This window comes from Elephantulus edwardii, unplaced genomic scaffold (genome assembly GCF_000299155.1).
Source record: "Elephantulus edwardii isolate Elephantulus edwardi_28Jun2011 unplaced genomic scaffold, EleEdw1.0 scaffold00002, whole genome shotgun sequence".
NCBI classification, from domain to species: domain Eukaryota; kingdom Metazoa; phylum Chordata; class Mammalia; order Macroscelidea; family Macroscelididae; genus Elephantulus; species Elephantulus edwardii.
Window position 1 is genome coordinate 15138115 of NW_006399752.1, and position 23036 is coordinate 15161150.

The following is a 23036-nucleotide window of genomic DNA, read 5'->3' on the forward strand; positions in this document are numbered from 1 at the left end:
TGAATGGAAACCCAAAATCTCTGTAAATGTTCATTAAAATTAATAAAATTTAAGTTAAAAAAAAAAAAGAAAACAAAGATTCTCACCACCGGGCCAATTGGAAGCATCAGTATGGATGGTAAAGAGATTGAGATAGTTAACAGTTTTAGTTTGCTTGGCTCCACAGTCAGTACTCTTGGTACCAGCAGTCAGGAAATCAAGAGACAAATTGCATTGGGAAAGTCAGCTGTCAGGGACCTCTCAAGAGTACTGAAGAGCAACAACATCAGGCTGGAGACTAAGGTGCTCCTGATCCAGGCAACAATCTTCGCAATTATGTGCTATGCATCAGAGAGTTGGGCAGTGACTAGGGATTATAGAATGAGAATTGATGCCTTTGAGCTGTGGTGCTGAAGAACAGTGTTGAATATACCATGGACTGCTAGGAGAACAAACAGTTTTGTCCTGGAGAGGGTGAAGCCAGAATGCTCCTTGGAGTCAAGGATTCCAAAGCTTCATCTGACATACATTGGGCATGTTTCAAGGAGGAACTGGTTCTTGGAGAGTGACATTATGTTTGGGAGAGTGGAGGGACAGCGCAGGAGGGGAAGCCCCTCGATGAGATGGATCGATTCTGTGATTGGAGTGGTGGGAGTGAGTGTGTTGGAGACGGCGAGGTTGGCACAGGATAGAACGCCATTTAGGAATCTTGTGAATAGGGTCGCTATGAGTCACAAGCGACTCCACAGCACCTAACAACAATACTTTTTGGAGGTAGCTTTCTAAGCCTTCCTGGTCTGTCTTAGCCTGGTTACTGCGCTAAAATTTTTCCCCCACCAGTGAGTGACCCTGATAGTATTTGAAATACTGGTAGCATAGCTTCCAGCATCATAGTAGCCTTTACAAAATGACCAGAAATTAACAAAAAACTCTGCTCTGTTCCAACTCATGTTGACTTTCTATTCAGTTTCCAAGACTGCAAATCTATATTTCCAGTAGGAGACTGCCTATCTTTCTCCCATGGAGTTCATTCAAACTGTCAACTTTTAGCAGTTAACAGTCTAACAGATAAAAACTACACCACTAGTGCTCCTAGCATATAAACAGTTCCTCTCAAATCTTTTCCCCAAGTTGCCAGATCAAATGTGCAATTCTATTTCATCTCTAACTTGATACTTACAATGTTAGCTTTAAACTCATCGGTCCTTGTCTGGCATTTACCCCTTACATCCCCAAATCAGAAGACGTTTACACAATTCCTGTCTTTATTCTTTCTATCCTCCCTTCCTGCCTTGCTTGCCCCTACTACCTTTACTGACAGTAAACAATTCTTACTCAGCTTCGACGTCACTTGTTGCATCGTCTTACCACTCCCTTGAATCAGGAGGCTTTGTCCTTAATCCAATATGGCAAAGTGACCATAATTGTGCATAATGTGTGTGTGTGTGCGTGCACACACACACACACACACACACACACACACACACACATACACATCACCACTGTTGAGAGAATTCAGAGACCTTCCACTGGATTTCTAAGATTGTAAATGTTTATGAGAGGAGGTTGTCCATCTTTCTTCCTCACAGTGTTGTTGTTAGGTGCCGTCAAGTACGATGCATAGCAACCCTATGAACAAAAGTGCCATACTCAAACTTCCAAGTACACAAGAGGCAATAGCAGCAGTCACTGTGTCAGTCCACCTGGTTGAGGGTTCTCCTCTCCTTCGCTGACCCTCCCCCCTTCCCAGTATCATGTCCTTCTCCAAGGAATAGCTCCTCCGAGGAACAGGCCCAAAGTTTGTGCGGTGAAGCCTCATCATTCTTGCCTCCATAGAGCACTCTGGCTACACTTTCTCCAAGACATATCCATTTGTTCTGACATTTGTAGGGTATGGAGGATCCAAACCATTGACCTCCTGGGTAGTGGCCATTACATATTATGTTGTATTTTACTGTTTATAAAAGGGAGTGAGGGAGGCTCCTTTTACTGCATTCTAACTATCCAGGCTCTGAATCTCTCCAGTAGGTCTGTCTCCTACCACCCTGTCCCTGAGGAAAAAATGTTCCTCCTCTTTCTCAACACTAACACTGTTCCCTTAGCACAGTTCCTTTTGGTATATTTTGTAAACATTCCTGTATCTAGCCCATTGCCCATAAATGTTTGTAGATATGAATTAAACAAACAAAACATAAAAGGTCAAAGAACAAAGCTTGGGGATTTTTCCTGGTATTAACTTTTTTTTTCCCTTTAGGAAAATGCATGATCAACTTCAATAAACTATGAATGCTTTCTTTTTTGAAAGAAAAACAAAACAAAACAAAAAAAACTATGAATGTACTGGAGTCTATAAGTGAAAAGAATGAGTTTCAGACATAAAGAGTGTCTTCATTCAGGGAAGAATCCTTAGAAATAATCACTGGTTTACTAGTCAGACAAAGCAATTTTAAATTTGATATTTATTCCTTCTAAATTCATAAAAGGTCACATTCCAGACTACACACAGCTAGCTTTAACCTCACTCTTCTTGTACCTAGCCCAGAAGCAGGCAGTGGGAAAGCAGTGATTTTTCTTTTACATTATTAAACGCATCACTAATTAATATTCTATGAACATCATGGTTAGTTTTATATTCCAACTGATAAGCTGAGGATTTCTGTGCAAGGATGTATCTGAAAGGGTTTAGTTTTGCAAGCAATTCTCTATTTTGCATATTTATAGAGAGGAGTCTCAGCTTCCAAGAAATTCATAAATTAATATTTAATAAAATTATTTGCCTGGAGCTTTTCTCTGCATTCCTGTTAATATCCTGAATAGTTTGTGTTTGGTACTAAACCAAACACTCCCCAGACAATGACAGATTTATTTCCATATACAAATTTACATCCACATCTGCCTCCCCCACACACCTGAACATGCAGAGTCACTGCCATAAAATAATTCCTCAGAAAAGTAATCTTTCTTCAGGCCAGACAAAAATCTCCTCTCGAGGAGCACTCTTAATTACTTATCTGCAAACATTTGGGGAAATTATAATATATTAAAGCCATCTCAATCAATACTCCTTTCAGAAGGCTAACAAGGTCACCAGATCACATCTTTTTAAATGCAAGAAAATGTAACAATAAGTCATTCTTTTTGAAGATAGTCTCAAAACCAAGTGTAGACCTTAGAAATATACCCACATTGTTAACTGCTCTTGGCAAAGGAGCAAAAGCAAATCTCTGGAGTCTTTTCAACAAATAGTACAGGCACAACTGAGCTTCCACATGCAAAATGATAAATCTACACGGAGACTACATCCAGACAAAAGTAACTCGAAATGAGCCATATATGTAAATGTTTCTTAAACAAATAAAACAGAAATTATAACTCAACGACAATCAACAACATAAACGCACACACATTCACTATAGCCAGGTATTTTGGTAGCTGTCCTGTGAGTTGTTGCGCCTTTAGCAGCATCCTTGGGCTTCTCTCTATATGCTATTAGCATTGACAGCCAGTGCTTGGCTCCACAATCGATACTTTTGGCACCAGCCGTCAGGAAATCAAAAGACAAATCGCATCAGGTAAACCTGCTGTCAGGAACTTTTCCAGTTCTGAGAAGCAACAATGTCAGTCTAGAGACTAAGGTGCACCTGATCCAGCACATAGTCCATGGTCTTCACAAATATTTGCTAAACATTAGAGTTGAATAATGACTAAGGATGATAGAAGAACTGATAGCTTGTTGTGATGAAGAATTGATGAGTTGTGCTGGAGAAGAGTCTTGAACATACCATGGACTTCCAAGAAAACAGGTCTGTCTTAGAGAAGGTAAAACCAAGTTTCTACTTGGAGGTTAGGATTTTGAAGCTCTGTCTCACATACAGGAGGGACTGCAGTCATCCTTGCCAAAGTACATGCTTGGAAAGGTGGAGGGACAGCACAGGAAAGGAAGACCGCAGATGAGATGGAATGATACAATGACTAGGGCAACGGGGGTAGATGTGTCAGAGTCAGTGAGACTGGCTCAGGACGGGGCAGACTTCAGAGCTGTTATACAGAGGGTCACTAAGAGTCATAGGTGACGCCACAGCACGTAACAGCCCAGTTCTGACAGTAAAAAAAATCCCTCAACATTGTCAAATGTGCCTTGGGAAAAAGGTCACTCCCAGAAAAGAAACACTGTACTAGACAAATGCTATCCCATCTCCAGATAAATGGCTTCCACTTCAGATAAGTGGGTTCTAAGTTTTTCTTAATGTCCTATTTTCTTTCCAGTTACCTGACAATTACTCTCTTCTCTGGGGAAAACAGATGGTTATGACCATTACCCTTCTACATCTCTATTAAATGTAAAAATACAAAATTTAATGCATTTATTATTTTAAGCTCATACCAAGGAACAATACTGCAAAGCACAGTTAAGAACTAAGCCCCTAAAAGATACAATATACAACTATGCTCTCAGCACTTAGTCATATTTTAATTTTTTTCCCATTTTGTTCCGACTTTCCTTCTCCAAGCATAACAATCAATGTCCACACTCCTCTCTCTAGTGGCCTAGTGGTAAGAAACTGCACTGCAACGGCAAAAGGGTGGTTTGTTGTTGTTGTTATGTGCCATTGAGTCGTTTGCGACTCATAGCTACCCTATGTAAAACAGCCCTAAACCTTGCTCTATCCTGTGCCAATCTCATTGCCTCTGACACACCCATCCCGATTACCCCAGTCACTGAATCAATCCACCTCATAGAGGGTCTTCCCCTCCTGCGCTGTCCCTCTACTCTGCCCAGCATGATGTCCCTCTCTAAAGACCTGTCTTCTCCTTACAACATGTCCAAAGTATGTCAGGCGAAGCTCCAGAATCCTTGCCTCCAAGGAGCAGCCTGGTTTAATCCTCTCTACAATGAATCTTTGTTTTCTTGACAGTCCATGGTACATTCAATACTCTTCTCCAGCACCACAGCTCAAAGGCGTCAATTCTCCTTCTATCCTCCCTAGTCATTGCCCAACTCTCTGATGCATAACAAGTGATTGCAAAAACCATGGCCTGTATCAGGTGCACCTTAGTCTCCAGAGAGACACCGTTGCTCTTGAGTATTTTAGAGAGGTCCCTAACCGCAGACTTTCCCCAACGCAATACGTTTTTTTTATTTCCTGGCTACTGGTGCCAAGAGTGTTGACCATGGAGCCGAGCAAACTGAAGCTGTGAACAATCTCAATCTCTTCACCATCCATCATGATGCTACCGATTGGTCCAGTGGTGAGAATTTTTGTCTTCTTGACATTGAGCCTCAGTCCATATTGAAGGCTGCAGTCCTTGACCCTTCGCAGCAAGTGCATGAGGTCCTCCTCAGTTTCAGCAAGCAGGGTTGTGTTATCTGCATAACGCAGATTGTTAATAGATCTTCCACCAATCCTGATGCCACAATTCTCCTCATAGAGCCCAGCCTCCCAGATAATCTGCTCTGCATACAGGTTGAAAAGGTATGGAGACAGGACACATCCCTGGCGTATACATATACCCTTCCCAATTTTGAACCATGCAGTGTTACCCTGCTCTGTTCTGACTACTGCCTCTTGGTCCAAGTATAGGTTTCGCATTAGCACAATTAAATGTTCTGGGATTCCCATTCTTCTCAGAGTCAGCCACAGTTTGTTATGATCCACACAGTCAAATGCCTTTGCATAATCAATGAAACACAGATAGACATTCTTCTGGTATTCCCTGCTTTCAGCTAAGATCCATCTAACATCAGCTACAATATCCCCACGACCCCTTCTAAACCCAGCCTGGACTTCTGGCAGTTCTCTGCTGATGTACTGTTCCAGTTGCTTTTGGATAATCTTCAGTAGAATCTTGCTTGCATGTGAAATCAATATTGTTCTGTAGTTTCCACATTCAGTTGGGTCGCCCTTCCTTGGGATGGGAACAAATATAGAACTCTTCCAGGCAGTTGGCTAAGATCCGGTGTGAAAAACCATGTGGATGAATTTTCTAAGTAAATCAGTATAAAAGTTATTTAAAAAAAAAAAACAAACCACCAAACCATTCAAATCCCACCAGTTGCTTCATGGGAGAAAGATGGAAAATCTCCTGTCCTGCAATTAAATACGTCTGAATATCCACTGAAGAGTAAGCTATTTGTTGGTTCCCACTAGATGACACACAACAATCCTCATAGGGACAACTTAAATTATCTATATATACTGACGAGAGATACTGTGGTCAACACTATAATCCAAAGCAGTTTAGATTGTGGCAATACCTAATTTTTTATTTCTCCATCATCTCGATATGACTATTCTAAAATTATAGTCCTTGAACCTGTACAAGATAGACAGATGCTCAAATCCATCAGATGCTCTCCTGGAGAAGGAGGGGCAATCTCCTCCTGTGCCAGCTGGATCTGATCTGACAGTATACAATGAGAAAAAAAAAGATGGAAGAGATGAACATCAAATGACTTCAAGGATCGGAACCAAGTTTAAATATATTAAGAATAATTGAACATGGGGTTTTTTCAAATACTTAAATTTATGTGTTCATAACCAGACACAAATACAAACAGAATGCAGACACTTAATTCTAGATTTTAAAACCTTTTACAGAAGCCATATCTTTAAATAAAAGTACAGAATATTCTGAAAGGACTGATATAAAAATGTTATCAGTAGCTAACTTATTAGAAGCCATTTTGCTGCTTCAACTGTTTTCTACAATAAAGTCTAATATGAAAAAGGCATTAAAACAAAATATACTGTTTCCCATGAGTTTTAGTGGTGGTTTTTTAAAAAAAGATGTTTCTTGCCACTAAGAACTGATGATTTTGATAAGCTTAATTTTAGATGACAATCAGACAAAGTGCTTTATTATTAGATCCTTAGTACAAAAGTGAATACTCTATGGAGTCTAAGACAAATCATGTTTTATTCACCAATGCTTCCCAATTTGACAAAAACTAAAATTCCTTTTAAAAAGGATATATAATACATTTATTCAGCAATTTCATAGTAAGTCAACTCAAATATCAATTATTATAGAACTGATAATTCCAAAATTGGCAAAGCTTAATTTTATTATCTGACAAAAAAAAAAACTAAATTTCAAATATATTTAACCTACTTGAGATTCTATTTCAATCAATACTATTTTTTTAAAAAAGTATTGCTAGTTATGAGTTTGTCACATTGTCTAAATGTCCAAAATAAATGTAGCATTCACATACTATTGTCCAGGAAAAGATTATATTATTTTATTTTTTTATTCATACATGTTAAGTTCCAACTTTTAATAATAAAAGTCAATAAATCTGATTCTTTAATCATAAAAACTTGCTTTACACATTATTTACAAGTTGCCAAAATCTACAGTCATACAAAATGTCACAAGGATTGTACTGACTACGCACGGTACCATCACACACAAGGAGCTAATCAAATTACATTCAAAGATGAAATTGTAAATAAGCACAGTGTATTTGGCACTGTTCAATGATATCGTAAAGCCTTCCTTTCAGAGAAAGGTATTCATAAACCTTTGTTCCAGTATGTTGAAATGTTATTCACATCAAAAACCAGCTTGCAAACTTTGAAACAGTAATTAGTTTTGAGAAACACGGGACATGATCAGACTTGGGAATGGACTTAAACTCTCCAAAACACTTATGTTCCAAATAGCTGTCATCTATTAAAATAAGTTTCTGGACCATTCCTAGATTACAAACAAGTTTTGTTCCTAAATCTATCTTTAAGTTGTATTTGTAAGTTAAATGTAGTTTATATCTGACAGCTGTCAGATGTTCGAGTATACAGTGCACTTTTAGATTCACAAAAATATTAAAGAAACACTCCCAGATCCACTAAAACCACTCTGACATACTGTTTTTCTGTATGTCATAAAGTTACTACAAACCATTTTCTGGATCTTGACTTTTTTATAAGCTTGAAATTCATCATGTACATAAATCACACATTTGTAACCTGATCACTGCCTGTATTTTAATTTGGTAACCTTTCTATTGTGAGGAGTGTCGAGAATAAACAATTTAAAGATTGTATTTTTCAATATACATGAAGACTAACACTTCTCTTTATAATGATCCATTTCCTTGAGTGCACCCTGGTGATGCATACTTTCTGATGATGATTCCTGTAGGAACTATGGGTAGGGAATCAATCATTAACAAGCAACACCATTAAAGCTCAGGAGACTGTCCTAGCAATTAAGCCTGTGAGCGGTGGATCACAAACAATACTCAGAACCAGTAGCAAATGGTTTTAAGTCTTTCCTAGGAATATAACATGCTCAGGGCAGAATGTATAGATTTATTTTGATGTGTAACACAACATTATTACAAAGTTGGAGAAAACTAAAGAACAAAGACTCAAATATTAAATCCTTAGCAACACAGATTATATCCTACTATGTATTAAGTTTCTTCATTTCAATAAATTTAACTCACTGAAGACATTCATACTCGAAAATATTCATAAGATAATTATACCTATTATACTTATGAGGCATAAATTCAGTCTGAAAGTAAGGCAAAACCTGCCTCAATATAACATGGACCACAGTTTGGAGAAACAAAGAGAAAATTTGCTGGTGAGGTTTAGAGATGTTCTCAAGTTTTACATAAAACAGTAGCAATAAATAATGACTTAAAAAAATTATTAACAATATACAAAAGACTACCTATAAAAGGAATGAACACAAAGTAATGTCACTGGACCAAAATTTATTTTAATAGTTTTTATTTCAAGTGTATTTTGTAATCAAAAAATCAAAATACATTTATTTCTTTTAATTGTAGAATTTGACAAGATTCCAATCACGCTTTCTAAATCCATTTTCTTTGATGTTGTGCAGACTTCTGAGACCTAGAATTTAAATGATTCCATTTGAAGTATACAAGTTTACAACTACTGTACCCTTGCTGATAAGAAGGTTTTCTTAAAAGAGTGCACCAAATATAAAGATGAGTTACTGCTCGAGGATCAGCAATAGGGGAAGAAACACCTACCAAGAAATCATTTGATTTAAAAAAATAATAAAAACAGAGTTGTCCTCTACCACAAAGAGAACATGTAAAATTAAATTATTTTGTAGACTTCGGTAATATTTCACTCTGTGCACAAGCCTCAATCTTACTTAAGGAATTTTTATGCTAAGTAATCATCAGGATTTACTTAATAAAAATCCTAAGTACTACTATAGCCCCAAATGTGCTGTTCCGAAGAAGAAGAGAACTCTTTTTGAGGAAAAAAGCTGCCTTGATAACTTCCATCAAATGCTACTTTAAAATAAAAACAGTCTCAACCAAAGTAATTTTTAAATCATGTCTGGGCTGTAGCTAGCACACTGCCCACCAATGCAGAAGGAAGTAAAAATTGTCATTTCCATTTGAGCAAAATTTTTCACCTTTACTTTTAAAACTATAGCTCTTTATCCTTTTTTATTTTTGGCAGCCAAATTCAATATTCCAGTTTTTACTAGTCTTAACATTTAGCATTGCAGTGTTTTAATAAGACCACTCTTCACAACCCTCCTATAGACATCAGAGCAGCACTCTCAAGTCACATTGACCATAATGAAGAAATGAAAACGGACGGATATCTGAAGACAGGTATTGCCCCTGCTCCAAAGATCTGCAAGGTTTTAACATATGACAAACACAGAACTCATCTCCTCTGGAGATTTCTCATACTCTTTATGCTCCCAATTAATAAAGTCAAGATATTACTCTTAAAAATTAAAAGTTTGGTCACTAGGAAAGACAACAAAAATTCCCTTCCCCTTAAAACCACCAAGAGCACTAATTACCCCAACCTCTCCCCACAAAAACAGGGAAGTAACTGGGGCTAAAGCCTTCAAGTGTGAAATTTCAAATCCGAAACATTACTGCTATTTGTCCAAAGTTGCAGGTCTATGTACTTCCTTCTCCAACACTTCCCTCATAAGTTTATTTTCATATGTACACATGCGTGTACATACGCACACACACTCACACGCACACACACTCTCAAGTAAGACACTTTTTGTTTGTTGATAAATTATGAGGATTATGAACTGGGTGTGTACAGGGTTTCATAGGTGCTTTGTAAACATCAGTCATTTGGGTCCTTTTCTCCAAAAGCCTGAAATCAAATTATGCAACCAGGGATCACTACTTTCCCAGACGCTGTTCGCAGGCTGCATACTGACGAAGAGCAGAGAAAAAGTCCTCGTAACTGATGTTTATGTAGGAAGGCAAAGAGCTGAAAAACAAGCACAGAAGAAAAAAAAACAATTAGGTGTTATACTGTAATTGGAGGGAAGGAAATAGAAGACTAAGAACCCAAAAAGGGGTTACTGAAAGAAGAGAGTAAACTCTAAGAGCTGCTGTGTGCTGGCTCTTTTTATTCCAACCACATCAAGACATTTTTTGACCAAAGTTTTCCAGGCTTGTCCTAAATAATCAGTATCATTATTACCTTTGTATTCCTTAACAATTCTCCACATTATAGCTAGCGCCTCGTCAATTGTCTTTTAAACTTAACCATTTCCAAATCCAATTCACCTAGTGATGAGCTACCAAAAAAATCAATGTTTTCACCCAGTCCTCCGGCTATATGATTTTTCTCTCCAAACAGCTGAACACATTCCTTATGCAAGCATTCAAAGTCCTCCAAAGTATAATACTCCCCATACTACATGGTTTCACCTCATACTATTACCCCAGACTAACTCTTGGTTCTTGTGTGGTCGATTCTATCAAAAATTTATTAAAAGATCAGGCTTATTTTTCCTCACTAACCCAATGTTTCTTGTCTTCTAGGCCATTCTGATACTTCCTCTCTTCACTGATTACAGTCTCAGATCATAGCTCTTCTACAGGACTTTGGCAAATATGGTTATCTCTCACTTCTGATCTATGGCAACTGGAAGCAAAACCAAATTATTTGCACAACCATATACTCTTGGGCATAACTCACTTACATAATGTATGTCTTTATTTTACCATTGATAGTATAAAATGGTTGAGATGCCTAGATGCATAGTGACCCTATGTACAGCAGCTGTGAGCCCTTCCCTGTCCTGAGGCAGTCTCACTAATTCTGGCACACCAACCCCCATCGCCCCAGGGGTCTCCATCTCCTGTGCTGTCCTTCCACCCTTCTGAGCATGATGTCCTTCTCCAAGGACCAATCTCACCTGGCCAAAGTAAGTAAAGCAGAGCTTCAAAATCCTAGCCTCCAAGGAGAAACTTGGTTTCACCCTCTCCAAGACATACCCTATTTGTTTTCTTGGCAGTCAATGGCAACTCAACCAGTAACATTCTATGACAGATTTGGAAGCAGGAATAGAATCCATGTCCTAAATAACTTGCCTCCAGAAACTCTATGAACTATGATACATGTCGATAGCTGTAGAGGGGCTTCAGGCCTTTTGTTCATAGGGCCGCTACGAGCTGTGCTTGACTCAAAGGCAATCAACAACAACAACAACAACAACAACAACAACAGTATAAAATACAAGGAAAAGAATTCTGTATCGTAATTCATTGCAAATGCCTGGGCTCAAAAACACGACTCACGGAGCATGCTGAATTGAATCTACATACATATACTTGTATTTACTTACACAATCTCAGTCAATCTGATGTGCCAGGGAAGAAAACCTAATGTGCTGTCCACAGGACCAAACTTCAGTACTAAATCAGGATCAGGGAAACCATCTGAACCTTGGGAATAAAAAAATACAAATAAACTTAGTATGTATTGCTTAGACAAAGAAAATGACGAAAGGCACAATCTGTTATCCTCAAAAGCTTTCCTTGTATGCGTTCTCCATTACACCTCCTCTGTAACATACATTTTAATACCAATTTCAGATGTGGGAGTGTTTTTAAAAAATCCATTTCATTTTAAACACTGCTCAAAAACAGCAAATTCACTGCCACCAGAACTGACAGCTGACTGTCCCACAGGCTTCAAAGACTGCAGACTGTTTAGGAGGAGAATGCCTATCTTTGTCCCACTGAGCTCCCGGTGGCTTCGAATCGTAAGAGGCATGGAGTCTTTGGATAGAAGCACAATTTCCTATGGACTAGGCCACCAGGGAAATGGTGCAACCACTAAGAAAAGCAATTTGGCACTTCCTCAGATGGTTGGGAATGGAAATGAAGTTTTATCCAGCAATCACCAGGTATTTATTTATCACAAAGGAACAGGAGCTCCAACCCAAGCTGACAGGATTCCCACTCATGGTTTTTGTACCACTATTTACAATAATAAAAAGCTAGAAACAACCCAAGTGTCCATCAATAGATGAATGACTGAAGAAATTGTAGTATATTTATACAATGGAGTATTGCACATAACTAAAAATAATCAAGATTTTGTGAAATATTACACACAAAATGGGCAAAAGTAGAACAAGCTATGCTGAGTGGCTTAAGTCCGTCAAAAAAAGACATAAAATTGTAGGTCCATCAGTACAAAAAGCTAGGGAACTCTGGCAGTCTCGTGGCCAGGGAGTCACGCCGCCAACTCAAATGCAGGCGGTCTCAATCCACCAGCTGCTCTGCAAGAGAAAGAGGGCCGTCTCCCACTGTACCACTTACAGCCTCTAAATATCTGCTGGAGAGTAGCTATGAGTTGGTTCTAACTTGATGGCAATGAATACAACAATATAAAAAGATGAGAAAAGGTTTACACATAGAATCAATTCTGGTGGCTTAACAGGATGAGAAGTGAGGAAGATGGGAGTAAAAATGAAGTTGAAGAAAGTGAAAATATCGTAATTGTTTATATTAATTACTTGTAATTTATGTTTTTATAACAAAATGTATATGAATGATTACATGAAAACTATTACTTGTATACTTTCACTTAAGTAAAAACAGAGAGAGAGGAAAAAAAAAGTCCAGTAATGGACTGATTACTGATCTGAACAGAAGGAGTAAGCCAACACTCATTTTAAGCCATGTGGGTGCTTTCTAAATGCTATCTCTCAATAGTCAGTTCAAGCCCTCCTTACCTCCAGGCTCAAGGCTGCCAGGATCGGTGCGCGGCACCTTCTGCCGGTCACCACTGCCCAGAACAGTATCTATTGCTCTGTCCTGTCCTTTGAGTGACTCTTTCTACCCAAGCCTGAGCTGAAAAATACTGGTTCATTGACTTGCACAGATCTGCTAAAGGCTGGTACGAGATCTAAGTTGTGGACAGTGTGGCTGCACGCAGTTGGACTGAATTTCCCCGCCGTGTGCTGGCTGGAGAGGTTGGGAGTGTGGTGAACCGCCTGCAGCCTGAATCATGCCAGCTCTGTCAACAGGATCCGGGAGTGATGCAGATTCATGAAAAGCTACACTACTATGAGAAGCAGAGCCCTGCCCCTGTCCTCCATTCAGCAGCAGCCTTGGCAAATGATCTGGCGGAAGAGCTTCAGCAAAAGCCATTAAATAGCGAGGCCAGAGAGCTGTTGAAACTGCTGTCAAAACCCAACGTCAAGGCTTTGCTTTCTGTACATGACACTGTGGCTCAGAAGAGTTATGATCCAGTATTACCCCCTATGCCTGATGATATTGATGATGAAGAAGACTCAGCGAAAATAATTCGACTGGTCAAAAATAGAGAACCACTGGGAGCAACCATTAAGAAGGATGAGCAGACTGGGGCCATTGTTGTGGCTAGAATCATGAGAGGAGGAGCTGCAGATAGAAGTGGTCTTATTCATGTTGGTGATGAACTTAGGGAAGTGAATGGGATTCCTGTAGAGGATAAAAGGCCTGAAGAAGTAATACAGATTTTGGCTCAGTCCCAGGGAGCAATTACGTTTAAGATTATACCCAGCATCAAAGAGGAGACTCCATCTAAAGAAGGCAAGGTGTTTATCAAAGCCCTCTTTGACTACAGTCCTAGTGAGGACAAAGCAATTCCATGTAAAGAAGCTGGACTTGCTTTCAAAAAAGGAGATATACTTCAGATTATGAGCCAGGATGATGCAGCATGGTGGCAAGCAAAGCATGAAGGAGATGCCAATCCAAGAGCTGGCCTGATTCCCTCCAAGCACTTCCAGGAAAGGAGATTGGCCCTGAGAAGACCAGAAATATTAGTTCAACCTTTGAAAATTTCCAACAGGAAATCATCTGGATTTCAAAGAAGCTTTCGTCTTAGTAGAAAAGATAAAAAAACAAATAAATCCATGTATGAATGCAAGAAGAGTGATCAGTACGACACAGCTGATATACCTACATATGAAGAAGTGACCCCATACAGGCGACAAAGCAATGAGAAATACAGACTTGTTGTTTTGGTTGGCCCTGTAGGAGTAGGGTTAAATGAACTGAAAAGAAAGCTGCTGATCAGTGACACACAGCACTATGGCGTGACAGTGCCACACACTACCAGAGCGAGAAGAAGCCAGGAGAGTGATGGCGTTGAATACATCTTCATTTCCAAGCATTTGTTTGAGACTGATGTTCAAAATAACAAGTTTATTGAATATGGAGAGTATAAAAACAACTACTACGGCACCAGTATAGATTCAGTTCGGTCAGTGCTAGCTAAAAACAAAGTTTGCCTGTTGGATGTTCAGCCTCATACAGTAAAGCATTTAAGGACACTAGAATTTAAGCCCTATGTGATATTTATAAAGCCTCCTTCAATAGAACGTTTAAGGGAGACCAGAAAAAATGCAAAGATTATTTCAAGCAGAGATGACCAAGGAGCTGCCAAACCCTTTACAGAAGAAGATTTTCAAGAAATGATTCAGTCTGCACAGATAATGGGAAGTCAATATGGTCATCTTTTTGACAAGATTATAGTAAATGATGATCTCACCATGGCCTTCAACAAGCTCAAAACAACTTTTGACAAATTAGACACAGATACCCATTGGATCCCAGTGAGCTGGCTTCACTCATAACTGAGGAGAAGCGCCATAGCCTGCTTTTCTAAAGACTGCATGATTAACATAAATTCAGTTACCATTTTGGTGGTAGGGTTTTTACAGTCCACATCACTGTCCTTAATGTCCAATGTCAGTTTTGTTTCTATCTTTTCACAGCCTTTTTTCAAGTCTGATGTGTGTATTGTTCCAAGATCAAAATGTGTACAGTACTATGTTCTAAGTACAACTTTGAGCCATCTGGTTTTCTCTAATATAGTTCACTCTCCAACATGAGCGCACTAAAGAGAAACAATAAGAGACAAAAGAACGAAGGAAGCTCCATACTCTTTCAGATGCTATCAAGCTTGCATGCTAGCATTTGAAGATACTAATAGTTCCACAGAGATAGGACATTTACTCTATTTTCTAGGCAGATCATCACAGATTTAACTGGACTGGCACTAAGAAGAGGTCCTTTCATTGAAGATGTGAGATTTTTCTTACATATGCATGAGGTGTTGACAGTGTGTGCATTTCAAAAGCTTTCTTTAAAGAAACTACTGAAAATTTCCCTTGAGTAAGTCACTTGCACATTATAGCTTGAAACATCCTTGAGTACATTTCAGTGACTCAACAAATATTTAGGAAGGTCAGATACACTTTTAAAAACTATTATGCACGTAAACTTTAAAACCTTTCCTTGGGATGTTACTCTCAGTAAGAATGGTGGTATCTTAGTAGTAAGTAGTGGTCATTTTTATTTATAAATCCTAAGAAGACATTCTGGAATCCCTGAAATGGTTTTCTTTAGCTGCCTTTGAATTTTCCAAATAAATTATAAAAATGTAAAAAAAAAAAAAAAAGAGTCAGTTCAAGTATTTTCTTGACATTCCAAGGACAGTGCACAAGGGATACAACTGTTTACTTTGGCCAGGGATTCAAATAATTACAGGGATAAAAAGGAAGTTAGATGGTATAATAAATGCCTGTCTTTGCATTGTCTCCAAAGCCCAAGTTCCCTCAAAGAGTACAAAGAAACTAAACAGCTGGCTCAACAAGAACATAGACATTCATTATTTATTTTACAAACTAGCTTTTGACAATACTTGACTTGAGGAAAAAGGAATAGGGATGTTTTAAATGCTTCAAAATAAAGTCTAGAAACGGTCTTCGCAGAGTCACCATGGTCTCCTGCTTCAACATGCTTGAATAAAACCTGGCGATTACCAGTGTCTCCCTCGCCGGTCATTTCCAGCCAGTTCTCCACCTCTTCCTCACATCAGCACCCCTGGACACCCCAAGGTCCTTGCTTCCACTCTAGCACTGCACAGTCACTGCCATAACTGTGTCCTCTTCACAGGTGTGCCAAAACTATAACCAGGACTCAGGTGCACCAGAACTACAACCAGGACTTGAGGCTGCCATCAACCACCATCACCAGATCAACCTGAAGCTCTATGCCCCCAATGGCTACCTGTCCATGTTTTACTACTTCGACTGTGATGATGTGGCTCTGAAGAAGTTTGCCAAATATTTTCTCCACCAATCCCACAAGGAACAGGCTGAGAAACGGATGAAACTTTGGAACCAGCAGGGCAGCCACATCTTCCTTCAAGACATCAAGAAACCAGACTATGATGACTGGGAGAGCAGGCTGACCGCAATGGAGTGTGCACTATACTTGGAACAAAGTGTAAATCTGACCCTACTGAACTGCACAAACTGCCCACTGGCAACAACCCTCACTAGTGGGAATTCATTGAGACGTATTACCTGGATGAGCAGGAGAAATCCATCAAGCAACTGAGTGACTACACAACAAACTTGCGTTGGATGGGTGCCTTGGAATCAGGCCTGGCTGAGTGTCTCACCTTGACATGCACACCCCAAGAGACAGTGTTGGCAAGAGCTCAGTAAAGCTTTGGCCGGGCTTCCGCACAGCCACAGAGGTGACTTCCGTGATCACCACCATGCCGCTTGCATGTTTCATTTATTTTTACCTTTTCTATAAACTGTACCAAAATACCCACTGAAGTTCTTTCAGTTGTATCATTCCTTCGGCACTGTGTTGAAGTTGCTGTGTTGGAGATCGCGGTGGGCCAGGAGTCTGTCTAAGCCATCTTGGACAAATTCTTTAACCAAGGTGTCTGCTTCAATCACAGTTAATAAAATGAAACTTACAAGGGAAAAATAATAAATACAGTATAAGAAATCACTGGTAGTATTAAAAAAATACTATAATTTGAGAAATTCAGGTTCTACAGTTTCTAATAATCTCAGTTCTGTCACTAACTTGCTTGCCACATAACCTCGCCAGGAGGGCCACCCAGCAGTAAGAGCAAAGTATTCCTTTTTTAAAAATGATTATTAAATTTTATTAGTTTTGGCAAAGAATGCTTAAAAACAACAAATACATATTCCTCTACTAGATAAAAAGATATGCTCTTTAGCACAAAATAATAAGAAGAAGGGACTTCTATATTTTGGGGGTATGAAGAGGGCGATGAATGCACTCCATTAAAATACCAACATATTAAACTGGACAAAACCAGTGACACAGGGATTTCTGGTGGCCTAGTGGCAAGAAGCTGCACTGCAATCCCAGAGATGGATGGTTTGAATCCACCAGATGCTCTGCTGGAGAAGGTGGCACAATTTCCTCTTATACCAGTCAGATCTGATTTGATGGTACATGCACAAAAATAATAAAATTAAAAAACAAAAAAATAGTGACATATAAAAAATCTACAAAAAAAATACTGTAATTTGAGAGATTTGGGTTCTAAGAGTTTTTCATAATCTCAGTATATAAGGGCACAGGCAGTTACGGATAAGAACACCAACATTCTGTGGCACCCTTCCCTGAATGCCTCTCAATTTTCCCCACAGATCAAGTGGAGAGAGATGTGTTAGAGCTAACAAAGAGCTCTGATTGTGTACAGCACAGGGTGTTGTGCTGCTAAGCAAAAGGTAGATCCACCAGCTGCTCCCCAGGAGAAAGGGGGCAGTCTCTCCAGAGAGTTACGGCCTTACAAACATGACGGAGAACAGCTATGAGCTTGTATGGGCTCAATGACAGGGGCTGGGTAGTCCTACCGGCATGGAGTTGTCTGTAAACAACACCAGCTTTGATGTTTGCTGCCACAAGACACAGATTCAATTTGGGAAACAGGGATCCTACACAGTGCAAATCCTTAGTTTTGCCAGTTCAAAGTGATAAAGCTTTCCTAGTTCACAACTGTGGTCCCTGCTGGAGCAAGATTGTGTAATGATTAGAAATTTAACTCAGGAGATCTTGCAGTAGAGGCTAAGATAAGCTCTCAACCTTTCCATGGCTACTTGGGAAACATACGGAGTAAGGGAGAGAGTCAAAGTGTGACAAAAAGCCTGCTGAAAAGTCAAGGATACTTACTTTGAAGATACTTTTCAACTCCATATAGAAGTCCTGAAAACTTAAGAGTTTATGCAAACCATTAAGTTATGCAGTTATTCAATACTGGAAGGGGGGTGGGGATCCTAATAATCTATAAAAATAAGAGCGCTAGAGCAAGGAAACACTACATGGTTACTTCATCTTACTTGGACCCACACTCAATTTACCTGGTACCAGAAGTCAGGAGATCAGGAAACGTGTTATACTGGGGAAGTCTGCAGTAAAGAACTGCTGTGAATTATTGAGGAACAGTAATGTCAGTTTGAGGACTAAGATGTTCCTGATGTAGGCCATGATCGTTTCAATCAGTTGCTATATTACTAAGAGCTGGACAACTAATTAATAAGAATGACAGATGAAGAACTGAAGCTTTTAATTTATGGTATTGAACGTTCCATGGGTGCCAAAAGAACAGAAAGATATGCTTTGGAGAAGATGGAGCCAGAGTGTTCCTTGGAGGTAAAGGTGATAAAGCTTCACCTCACATAGCTTCAAGCATGTTACTAAGAGAGGCTATTCAAGACATCATACTTGGGAAGGTGGAGGGACAGCGACGAAGACCCTTGATCAGGTGGACTGAGAGTGACTACAGCAATGTGCTTTAGTGTGTCAGAGATTGTGAGGATGACACAGGATAGGACAAAGTTCAGATCTGTTGTTCATACAATTGCTATGAATCGTACTCAACGTCGCCTAACAACAACAACAGAAAGTCAGTCACTGTAGGGAACGCTGGTAGACCAGCGGTAAGGAGTAGTGCTGCCAATCCAAAGTCACATGGTACAGAGCCACCAGCTGCTCTGCAAGGAAGATGGGCATACTCCTGTGTGATGAATTACCTCTGAAAACCCACAGGAGGGTCAGCCAGAAGTTGGTTCCAACTCAACAGTACAGAACATCTAACAAGAAGTTATTTTACCAAGATTGTTGTTTAGTTGTTGTGTACCACAAAGTCAGAACTGAACCACAGCTGACACTTCGGCCTTCGGGAATGCAGCACAGCTTCTTGCATTTGGCCACCAGACACAAAAATCAATTAAACACAGTATTTCTCCTCTTTCCTCAAGTTGCCTCAGGTGATCTTTCAAAAATGTTCACTACTCACTTAAACCAGAAAATCTACAAAATCATGCAAATCAAGAAGTTCAAATCTCTTGGTCCACCTTAAGAACACGCATGAAACTGCCCTGGCTAACAAGGGTACGCACATCCAGAAAGTCACTGAGCACATCCAGGTAAACACAGCTCCCAAGATACACCACCACACCTACAAAGCTCATGGTCTATCAACACAGATACGAGCGTCCCCTGCCATAGTGAGATGATCCTTACTGAAAACGAATAGACTGACCCTAAACTGGAAGAGGCAGTTATACAGAAAGGAAAAAACAGGCCAGAAGAAACTGAAGAAACAAAACTTAGGGCTCAGGAGTAAATATTCATTGTAAAATAAATTTTAAAAAAAATACTATTTCTGTATAGTATCACATGCCTACAATGAAATTTAACAATCATCAATAACAGCATAAAAATATGTAAAAATTAAAAGAAGTAAAAGCCCTACATCCTGAAACCACAGAACCCTGTTTGAGAGAAAATTTACAATCCAAATAAATGCTGAGAGATAGTATGTGCATGAAATAGAAGACTGAATATTGTTAAGAGGGCAGCTAATGCCATGTTCCACAGTTAATGCAGGATCTCTCAAAAGCTCAGCAGGTTTATTGTTTTGTTGTCCTAGGAAGTGATAAGGAGATTCTAAAATCTACATGAAAGTAAAAAGGACCTTGAATAGCCAAAACAAATTTGGGGAAAAATGTTGAAAGAACTTGTATGATCTGATTTAAAATTGTACTGTAATGCCACAGTGATTAAGATGCTATGACACCATGAATATAAACATACAGGTCAAAGGGTTTGTCCTCTGACTCTCCAACAGGTTTTTAAGGCTGTAAATCATTAAGTGAAGAAAGTGCCCATTGTGCCTCAAAACAGCTGGTCGATTCAAACTGCCAATCTTTTGATTAGTAACTTAACACGTAACATACTATGCCAACAATCTTTAATATCCTGTAAGGAACCTCTTAAAAGACATCCTTAAGAAAATGAAAAGACTAGGGAAAAATTCTTTACAAATTATATAAAGTATTTGTATCAAATATTAAGTCTTAAAACTCAATGTTGTTGCTGCTGTTACATGCCACTGAGTCAGAACTGACTCATAGCTGACCCTCCAGGGTAAACTGCACAAGAGAAGATTGCCCATCTTTCTCCCAGCAGTGGCTGGTGGATTCGAACCACATGCCTTCATGTTGGCAGTGCAACTCTTCCCAGGAGGCCACCAGAGGTCCCCTTAAAACTCAACAGCAAAACTCAAAAATTCAAAATCCAAAAGCACATTTAAAAATAAGCAAACTATACCAGGGGTAAAGACACATAAACTTTTTAATCATAACCAAATACCCCACCAGAATGAATTGAGTGTCCTAGAGCCTTGAGACCACAGTCTTGGGGCACTCTCAGTCAAACAGCATAACATGGCTCATAGTCAACGTTGGACATCTTACTCTGTTGAGCAGCAACTGGGTTCTCAAAAACTTGTGAACAGTGCAACTAATGGTCTCTATCTTGGGGGCAGGGGGCAGTGAAGAAAAGCCAAAGAGGCACAGAAATAATCTAAAGGACTAAGGGATCACACAAACTTTCATTTCTCTAATCCTGAGACCAGAACTAACAGGTTGGTGCCTTGCTACCATGGCTGATTGTTTTTTAACAGAGATCACATATGGACCAAATTAAAAATCATTAAACAGGCCAGCTTTTACTGGTCTGAGAGAGACTTAGCAGAGTCCCTTTAAAGGGGTTTGGCTCATGGTCACCTTGTGACCCTCGAACAAAACTCACCATGTAGCTCAACTTTCAGCTAGACAGTAGACAGCCCAGAAGGTGCCAACACCACAGAAGTACTCACTCCTTAAAACAACCAACCATTTATGATTAAGAGAGCAGCATCTGCCCAAAGCTAAAAGCCCAGTAGGCAGGAGGGGTTAAGATGGGACTGATGGAAACAAGAATCAAGGGAAGAAAGTAGAACTGATGGAAACAATCACAGGAAGGATGTGGCAAGAGTTTTGTTATATTTGTGAGTATTATGTTGCTGTTGTTGTTAGGGGCCATCCAGTCCACGAGACTCACAGCAATCCTATAAATAACAGATCTGATCTCTGTCCTATCCTGTGCCATCCTCATCATCCTCTCTGGCGTACTTGAGCCCACTGATGAAGTCACTGTACCAATCCATTTTGTTGAGAGTCATCCTCTCCTTCACTGACCCTCTACCCTTCCAAGCATGAGATAATTTTTTAAGGACTAGCCCCTCTTAACATGCCCAAAATATATGAGATGAGGATTCACCATCCTTGCCTCCAAAGAGCACTCTGGTCGCACTTTCTCCAAGACATACTTGTTCTTTTGAGAGTCCATGGAATATTTAGTACTTTTTTCCAACACCACAGCTTAAAGACATCAATTCTTCTTCTGTCATCCTTCTTTACTGCACAGCTCTCAGATGAGAATCAAGTGATTTAAAAGACCATGGCCTGAATCAATCACACTTTATTCTTTAAACTCACATCACTGCTCCTCAGTACTTTGAAAAGGTTCCCAATGGAAGACATGCTCAAGATAACATGTTTTGACTTCTTGACTACTGTTGCCAACAGTGTTGATTCAAGCAAGAGGAACCCACACTCCAATCTTCTATCATGATGTTTGTCTGTTGGTCCAGCAGTGAGTATTTTTGTTTTCTTGATGTGGAGATATAATTCATATTGAAGGCTATAGTCTTTGACCTTCTGCAATAGCTCGTCAGGTCCTCCTTGCTTTTGGCAAGCAAAGTTGTATTATCTGCATAATGCAGGTTGTCAATGAGCCTTTCTCTGATTTTGATGATAAATGAATAGTATGGAGAAAGAATACACCCATGATGCACTCCTTCCTTGATTTGAAACCACGCTGTGTTTCTTTGTTCTGTTTAGACAACAGGTATGAGTATTTTAAGTGATGCTACAAAACAAAATGCATATTAATTGCTTCTGTGGAAAACTTCAATTTTGAAAATTTATGTATTTTCACTCAAATCATTATTTTTTTAAAAGTAGATAAATAAAAATAGGCAAAACATTTGAAGGACATGACAGAAAACAATTAGTACATGAAAAACACCATCTCTACTTATTATTAAAACACTGTACATATCCTGTAACCCCTGCCCCCAAGTTTATTTCAATTTATAATGACCAGAGTGGTATTAGGGATATTATAGCTAATGTTAGATGGATTTTGGCAGAAAGCAGAGAATACCAGAAGAATATCTAACTGTGCTTCATTTACTATGCAAAGGCTTTTGACTGTGTGGATCACAACAAGTTATAGCTAACTCTGAGAAGAATGGGAATCCCAGAACATTTGATTGGGCTAATGTGAAACCTATACTTGGAACAAGAGGCAGTCGTCAGAACAGAGCAGAGAGACACTGGACGGTTCAAAATTAAGAATGGGTTCTGTCAGGGATGTATTTTGTCTCCATACCTTTTCAATCTGTATGCAGAACAGATTATCTGAGATGCTTGACTGTATGAGGAGGAATGTGGCATCAGGATTGGTGGAAGAAGAATCATCAACAACCTATGTTATGTGGATGACACAACCCTGCTCGCTGAAACTGAGGAGGACCTGAAGTGCTTGCTGCAGAAGGTCAAGG

General features: G+C 39.3%; 1 protein-coding gene and 2 pseudogenes across 1 annotated transcript in view; 2 read left to right on the forward strand and 1 right to left on the reverse strand.

The window, feature by feature from the left end:
• Positions 1–9527: 9527 nt before the first annotated feature.
• The window catches only part of NUS1 (nuclear undecaprenyl pyrophosphate synthase 1 homolog (S. cerevisiae)), a 42198-nt gene continuing 28689 nt past the window's right edge, over positions 9528–23036 (reverse strand). Inside the window, exons 4-5 of the mRNA XM_006879002.1 lie at positions 11593–11692; positions 9528–10226 (exon numbers count right to left, since the gene is read on the reverse strand). Of these exons, the coding sequence (XP_006879064.1) occupies positions 10136–10226; positions 11593–11692 (191 nt within the window). The 3' untranslated portion in view covers positions 9528–10135. The remainder of the gene's footprint in view (positions 10227–11592; positions 11693–23036) is intronic.
• LOC102850758 lies at positions 13297–14877 on the forward strand (annotated as a pseudogene).
• On the forward strand, positions 15060–16758 carry LOC102849649 (annotated as a pseudogene).